This window comes from Saccopteryx leptura, chromosome 3 (genome assembly GCF_036850995.1).
Source record: "Saccopteryx leptura isolate mSacLep1 chromosome 3, mSacLep1_pri_phased_curated, whole genome shotgun sequence".
NCBI lineage: Eukaryota > Metazoa > Chordata > Mammalia > Chiroptera > Emballonuridae > Saccopteryx > Saccopteryx leptura.
The window spans coordinates 79,869,110-79,877,081 of NC_089505.1; the positions used below are offsets into that span (position 1 = coordinate 79,869,110).

The 7,972-nt window shown below is 50.1% G+C and overlaps 1 protein-coding gene across 1 annotated transcript in view; it reads left to right on the forward strand.

Annotated features, from left to right (window-relative positions):
• Window positions 1–6,833, forward strand: part of LOC136399391 (leukocyte immunoglobulin-like receptor subfamily A member 6) — a 367,572-nt gene extending 360,739 nt beyond the window's left edge. The window contains exons 3-8 of the mRNA XM_066374475.1: window positions 2,508–2,792; window positions 2,937–3,239; window positions 3,479–3,775; window positions 4,027–4,329; window positions 4,645–4,656; window positions 6,591–6,833. Coding sequence (XP_066230572.1) covers window positions 2,508–2,792; window positions 2,937–3,239; window positions 3,479–3,775; window positions 4,027–4,329; window positions 4,645–4,656; window positions 6,591–6,715 — 1,325 coding nt within the window. The 3' untranslated portion in view covers window positions 6,716–6,833. The remainder of the gene's footprint in view (window positions 1–2,507; window positions 2,793–2,936; window positions 3,240–3,478; window positions 3,776–4,026; window positions 4,330–4,644; window positions 4,657–6,590) is intronic.
• The last annotated feature ends 1,139 nt before the right edge of the window (window positions 6,834–7,972 follow it).

Below are 7,972 nucleotides of genomic sequence, written 5' to 3' on the forward strand. Positions count from 1 at the left end.
TCTCTCTTCCCCTCCCGCAGCCAAGGCTCCATTGGAGCAAAGATGGCCCAGGCGCTGGGGATGGCTCCTTGGCCTCTGCCCCAAGCGCTAGAGTGGCTCTGGTCGTGGAGGTACAGAGTATCACCCCCTGGTGGGCAGAGCGTTGCCCCTGGTGGGTGTGCCGGGTGGATCCCGGTCCGGCGCATGCGGGAGTCTGTCTGACTGTCTCTCCCCATTTCCAGCTTCAGAAAAATACAAAAAAAAAAAAAAAAAACTGAAACCAATTTAAGATCTTTAACTTGCTGGTTGGTTATATTAGAAGACATTTTGATTCTTCTATCTTTCACTGTTGTAGTAGACAATGGTAACTCTTTAATTTTTTTTAGAATATCTGCTTTGTTCTTAAAATCCCGAAATAGCTCTTTGGAGGCATTTATAAAACAACTTTTTATGTATTTGCCGTCTGTATATGGTTTTCCTCTCTTAGCAATCTCTTAGTCAAGAGATTAGTTTTGTGGTTAGTCAACTACAAAACTTGCAATATTAACATTGTTGGAAGATTGCATCCAGTAATTAAATACAGAACTTGAATTTTCATACCTCTTCTGAAGTTCCTCAACTGCTTTCTTCCTTGCATCACCGACAGGGTATTTAGTACTAAATGACACGTGTTTAGTTGTAAAGTGTCTCTCTCCAAATTTGATTTCTTGTTATGAGCCAATTTTTCCTGACAAATAAGATAGGTAGGAAGGCCATTTAAGTTTTGAATAAACGTGAAAGTCTCAGTCCATACAACTTTAAATTCAGTTTTTGTCTTCCTTTTTTCTTTACTTCTTCTTTGTAGCCATGTCTGACAGGGCACCTAAAAAAATGTTTCATTTTATAATAATAAAGCCACCAACACAAAATAATGACAATTCCTAAGTTGAGGACAAAAATACATGTAGGATTTGAAGCTGGTTGGAAAACTACAGGTAACTTTATGCTTCGAGTAGGTACTTTTGTCACCTGCGCGCGATTTGCAGACGCGAGCAGCACTAACCACTGCACTGGAGACTGCTGACTGACTGGCTCACTCAACTCGTGCATGACTCACACGCACCTCCCTATGCTGCGTATCCCGTGGCCCACAGGCGCGGCATCTCCCGTAGCCCGACCAACCGACACCCCCACGTGTACCTGTGCACTGGCACATGGTATCTTGTGGAAGAGCCACACTCAAGGGGCCAAAGAGCCACATGTGGCTCGGGAGCCACAGTTTGCTGACCAATGCTCTAGTTCATTAGTAACACATAACACATGTGATCTTCATAGTTCAGTCTGACCCTAATGGTCCATTCCTATATGTTCCTTCTGCATTACAGATATAATCCAACATCGTTCCCTGGTGGAGAGCACACCTCTGACCAGCCACCACCTCTCCCTCTGTTGCTCCTGTTCAGAGAAGCTGTATGTCTCCAAGGTTCTCTAGAATGTTCTTTCCTTTCATGAATAGTCTCATTCCTATCTTATAGGACTCCACCTCCTCAATCATTCACTCCATCACCAACATCTAGTCATGGTCCCAGTTCTCATATTTTCTTTCATTTCTCCTTTGTCATTATATTAATGGCAACATTAGCTTAGAAGTCATATATTCTGCTAAGAATAGTTCTCAAAATACAGGAAATGGGCATCCTGATCCCAGATGTATTTCCGGTCTGGCACAAATATGCAACAAGTAGTCAGTGATCAGTAAATATTTGTTGATGGATGAATAAAAGAGTAAAAAGAAATTCCATCTGTGAGAGGCAGAGAATAAAATAGTGATCTCTATTGAAAGCCAAACATTTGGGGGTCAACTCAGGTCAAGAACCTGGGTCCTGCCTCCTCTAAGCAGGAGATCAGACCAGGCACAGTCCTGGGATCAGAGGAGATCCTAGGTCTGGACAGAGTGTCTCCAGGGGCTCTGAACTATGAACACTCGTCATGGAAAACCCAGAGCTAGGCCCATGGGGCAGGGGTGTCCCCTTGCTATGTGCCCACAGCTGTGGAAACCCAGAAGGGCAGCAGCTCTTGACTCACCACATCCTGTGCGTCTCTGTCCTTCAGGGTCAGAAGCTTCTCCATCTGCAGAGCAGGAGCACTCAGAGAAGACACCATGCTGTTCCTCTTCTCCGCTCTTCTATGCCTCGGTCAGTTGGGGACACAAGGAGGGGAAAGCGGGAAAGGGTGGGGTGGCTACACACACCTGTATATGGGAAACTTTAGGGTTAGGCAGATCCAGAAGTTGGGGATCTGTTGGGAAGGGAATCAGGTGCAAGTCTCTGACAGAAACTCTCTTCCAGGGCTGAGTTTGGGCCAGAGGACCCGTGTGCAGACAGGTGAGTCCTCCCCAGGCTCCGTGTCCCACCTCTTACTTCACCCCCTGGGGCTCAGGAGGGAGCACAGAGGTCCTGGGCTGAGGTGATAGAACAGGAGGTTGTTGGGCTGAGCCGGAGAATGAGGGACGGAGAGTCTTTGTAATGCAGACTCTGGTTTCCTTCCAGGGACCCTCCCCAAACTCACCATCTGGGCTGTGCCAGGCCCTGTCATCCCCTTGGAAAGCTCTGTGACCATCTGGTGTCAGGGGACCCTGAAGGACCAGGAGTTCCATTTGTACAAAGGAAACATACATTTCCCTTGGGACACACAGACCTCACAGAAGCCCATGAACAAGAGAGCTTTCTCCATCACACACATGACAAAGAATGATGCAAGGAGATATTACTGTAAATATCAAAGCCTCACTGACTGGTCAGAGTGCAGTGACCCCCTGGAGCTGGCAGTACCAGGTAAGGAAACACTCAGGTTCCCAGCCTCAGGCTCTGCCCTCAGGAAGGGGGTCTTCGCTCAGGGGGTCTCCCCTCTCACAGCCCAGCCCTGGGGATGAGAGGGAGGTGTGAGCCCATTTAACATGCTGTCTCCTCCTCTCCTAGGATTCTACAGCAAACCCAGCCTCTCAGCCCTGCCCAGCCCTATCGTGACCTCAGGAGAAAACACGAACCTACAGTGTGGCTCTGAGCTGGAATTTGACCGATTTCTTCTGATTCAAGAAGGAGATTACAGTGCCTTCCAGAACCTGGACACACAGCCTTACCCCAGTGGAGGATACTGGGCCCAGTTCACTGTGGGCCCCTTGAACCCCAACCACAGGTGGATGTTCAGATGCTATGGCTGTTACAGGGGCAGACACCAGGAGTGTTCACAGCCCAGTGATGCCCTGGAGCTCCTGGTCTCAGGTGAGTCTTGTTATTGTCTCATCCAGGGATTAAGGAACTAGACACTAATTCTTGGACCCAGACACATTTAAGGGATCCTTGCTGTCAGGGAAACATCACTGAGAGGGTGAGCTGAGGGGAGTACAGAGAATCCTGGTCAGAGACAGGAGACCTGTGAGAGACAGTGAGACCTGGGCCAGGACAGAAGAAGACATTGTATGGGAGGACTAGCCCCTGTAACTCATGTCTGGTCTTCTCAGGTGTGTCTCAGAAGCCCTCCCTCCTGACCCAGCAGGGCCCCATTGTGGTCTCTGGACAGAGCCTGACCTTCCAGTGTCACTCTGATGTCAGCTATGACAGGTTTATTCTGTTTAAAGCAGAGGGACCTGACATTCCCCAGAGCCTTGTCCTGCAGCCCCTGGCTGGGCTCTCTCAGGCCAACTTCTCCCTGGACATTGTGAGCAGCTCCCACAGGGGCCGGTACAGATGCTACGGTGGACTCACCCTCTCCTCTGAGTGGTCGGCCCCCAGTGACCCCGTGGACATCCTGGTGGCAGGTGAGGGGTCTGTGGGTTCAATCAGGGACCCAGACTCTGCACAGGCCCTGCTGGGGGATCTCAGGTGGTGATGGGCAGAGTGAATGTGCAGGGTCCCAGGGAGGGGGACAGAGAGAGACAGGGGATGGGAGGGGAGGGGAGACTCAGAGAAACAGAGACAGACAGAGAGGAGAGTCATCAGAGAGAGGTCTGCTGATTCTCAGGTCAGAACAAGGTGGCGGGCAGCCCTCACCCTCCCTCCCTCTCTCTAGGACAGCTCCCTGACAGACCCTCCCTCTCGGTGCAGCCGAACAACACAGTGGACTCGGGAGAGAACGTGACCCTGCTGTGTCAGTCACAGAGCCCGACGGACACTTTCCTTCTGTCCAAGGAGGGGACAGCCGATCCCCCCCTGCGTCTTAGGTCAGAGCTCCGAGCTCAGCAGTACCAGGCAGAGTTCTCCATGCGTCCTGTGACCTCAGCCCACAGGGGGACCTACAGGTGCTACAGCTCACAGAACAGCAACCCCTACCTGCTGTCACACCCCAGTGAGCCCCTGGAGCTCCTGGTCTCAGGTGAGGGGACATTGACCTTGTCCTTCCTGGCTCAGTCTAAGGGCATTGTCCTCAGCAGGCATCAGTCTGGATGGGAGAGAAGGGGCTGTAGGTTTGGTCAAACAGGGGAGATCAGCCACTAAGAGACCCTGTCACCCCTCTCCACCTGTTTCCCCTCCACCTGGGTCCAGAATGGGTCAAGTGGGCAGCACGAGAACTTGAGGAGGCCACAGTGCAGACAGAGAAGAGAGTCTGAGTGATTTGGGGACTCCAGGGTCACCAGCACCTCCTCACCCTCTTCCTGTCCACATTCTCATGACCCTCTGTAGGTCCCAGCCCCCCACCCACAGGACCCATCTCCACAGCTGGTAGTCACTGAGAACTATGCTCAGAGGGAGCACAGACCACCCAGGGCATTTCTGAGGGTTTATCAGGGGGTCCAGTGTCCCCCAGACACTTAAGGATGAGCTGTGTCCCTGGGGGCTGAGAGGCAGACAGAGATGCTGAGATCCACAGGGTCCCAGAGCCCTGAGACCAGCAAGTGACAGGTGGCTGGTCATGGTAAGGCGAGGTTGTGGAACCCAGCCTCGGGGAGGGGTCAGTGAGCTCAGCTGGGGAGATGGCAGCCCTGACCCTTCCTGTCTTCCCGGTTCCAGAAGGCTCTGAGAATTGGTCTCTCTTCCCCACTGAATCAAGCCCACAGAGGGGTAAGTGATGAACTTGGTGGTGAGGATGTGGCTGTGTCCTTGGGGGACAGGGGCTTAGTCATGTGGGGGTCAGGCACCTGTGGAGACACTGACATGGACACAGCTCCCCCTGTGTGTCCTCAGTGTCCCTAAGTGTAAAAGGAGAGAATCATGGCCCAGAGCTCAGATTTCCCTTCAGTTCTGGCTCTGAGCTCCTGGGAGAGGGGGGTCTCACAGAGAAGCTCCCAAGGTGTGATGTTATGGAGAATGTTCCCTCTGGAGCAATGCAGCTGACACTCTGCGGGGAGGGACAGACAGAACAGGGGTCCAGGGCATCCAGGTTATTTCCTTCAGTTTAGACTCAGCTCAGAGGAGAGAGGAAACAGGAGTCAGACCTGGGTCAGTTCCTGGCTCTGCTGCTCCTGCTGTGGGGCCAGGCTGTCCCTTCTCTCCTCTGAGTGTCAGGTTCTTGTCTGTTCATCCCTGGTCCCATCCTGCTCACAGGCTGCTGTGAGGTCAGGTGACATTAGGGGTCTCACAGAGCTCAGGAAGTCAGGGGCCCAGCCCAGCCTGACATCCCTCTCTCTAGGACAGCTCTCTGGAAAAATCTTCTCTGTTCAGCCAGGTACTTGGTGACCTCAGAAGAGAATGTGACCCTGCTGTGTCACTCACATGTGTTAGGGTCACATTTATTCTTCACAAAAATAATTCAGCTCATCCACTCACACCTACTGTTTCTTAGTTCAACTTATTTAGCTCTGTCCAGCTAGACCCAGTTCTCCAGGAGTCCCGTGAACTCAGCACAGGCGGGGCCTACAGGTGCGACAGCTCACACAGCACCAAACTCTACATCCTTTCACAACTCAGTGACCCTCTTGAGGCACCATATGATCTCAGGTGAGGTGACTATGACTATGACCCTGTTTTTCCTGAGATCACTCTGCCCAGGACCCTGTCTCTGCAGAGTCTGAGGCAGTGATAACTGAGGGCGTTCAGGGGGCCCCACAGAGGACGACAGTCACCCCTCCTGCATGGCTCCTGGTCCATCAGCTGCTGAGTAAGTGGGGTCTCTGAACCCTGAAGGAGCGAGTTTACAGGGTCTGCTCTCAGACTGAACGCTGAGCACAGCAGTCAAGCATCCCTGTGTCATGACCATGTTTATCACTGTTCCTGAGCTCTGGGCACAGGTCCCTCTGGTCCACAGTAAGTCTGTGCAGGGTCACCGTCACAGGAGGCCAAGAGGACCCAATGAGGAGACCAGGGAACGTGCAGAGGGGAGAGAGGGTCACTAGGGGACTGTACAGAAGTTATGACCTGAGAAGAGGGGCGTCTGGGAACACAGAACAAGGGGGATGTCATGTGTTTGTAAGTCCTCACTCCCACCCTCATTTCATGGCTCTCAGAGCACCTGACACCATCAGCCCATCACAAAACAAGTCAGACCTCAAGAGTCGTGAGAAGGAGAAGTCCTCAGTTATGGGGCTGGGCTCACAGGGTCATTTCCTGTGACGGGAAAGTAGGAGTCCTGGGTGGACATCCAGGGTCCTGGGGAGACTTTGGCCTGCCCTGACCTGTGTGATCTCTTTGTCCACTTCTAAGACTACACAGTGGGGAACCTCATTCGCATGGGTGTGGCTGGACTGATCCTGCTGGTCCTCGGGGTGCTGCTATTTCAGGCTCGAAACAGCCAGAAAAGGACCCATGATGCCACCAGGATGTGACCATCGAGGGCACAATGCAGTGTTCAGAGAGGTGGAGCCTTGGAGCCCATGTGATGACCCAGGAGATGGTGGGAGAAAGTATGGACCATGTTCTGAAGAAAGTGTCTTCTGAGACTGTGCAGTGAAGTAAACAGGATTTGGGTGCAGGAAATGTCTGCGTGCTCCCTGAACAGGACTCTTCCTCCATTAAATATGTATATTCTCTCCCTATCTAAGGTTGACTGTAACAATCCTCCATCATTCCACATGCCTGTGAAATGAGGGTCCATTGCACATGGCTGGTTTGGGTCCACACATATAATACCTCAAGGTCTCTTGCAACTTTGGGCCTCGAAATATTCTTTATTTCTAATCACTGAATTCTCAGATGGACAGAACAGTGTCTTTGTCTTTTTACTTCATTAACTGCATAATTGGACAAAATCAGATCTCAGTCTGGAAGGAATGAACCCAAAATGATGCCTCCCTCGACCCACGATTCTTCTGTCTTCCTCAGGTGTCACCTGCACCATTTCCCCAGATGTCATCACTGGTGCTGTAGGGACAGCTTCATGGAGTGATGCCTCTAAAGGCAATATTTTTAAATGATTTAATTTGTTAAATTTTCCCAGAGTCTGAATAAACATATAATCAAATGCTATTCAACCATGAGAAGGAAGGAAGTAATCTTGCCATTTGGGACGGTGTAAATGGACACTGAAGGCAAGTTTTTTTATATGTGAGATAAATCACACAGAAAAAAATAAATACTGAATGATCTCATGTCTATGTGGAAACTATAAAAGCCAAACTTACAGAAACAGAGAGTGGAATTGGGGTTAATGTGCAGAGTGTGGGGAAAGGAGAGATGCTGGTCAAAGAGGATAAACTTCCAGTTATGAGGTTAACAAGTCCTGAAAGTCTGATGAATAGCATGGTGATTACACTTGACAATACTGTGTTATATATGTGAAAATTATAAGGAGACTGTAATTCAAAAATGCTCCAACACTTTTATTACCTGTCTTTTTAATAGTAGCCAAGCTAACTGTGTGGAACTATATCTCATTGTAGTTTTGATTTGCATTTCTCTAGTAACTAGTGAAGATAAACATCTTTTTATATATCTGTTGGCCATTTTTTGTATGTCCTCTTGGAAGAAGTGTCTGTTCAGGTCCTCTCCCATTTTTTTTTTTTTTTTTTTTTTTGGAACTCTCCAATTTTTTAATTGGATTGTTCTCTTGTTCATTCCTGAGCTTTTTGAGTTCTTTATATATT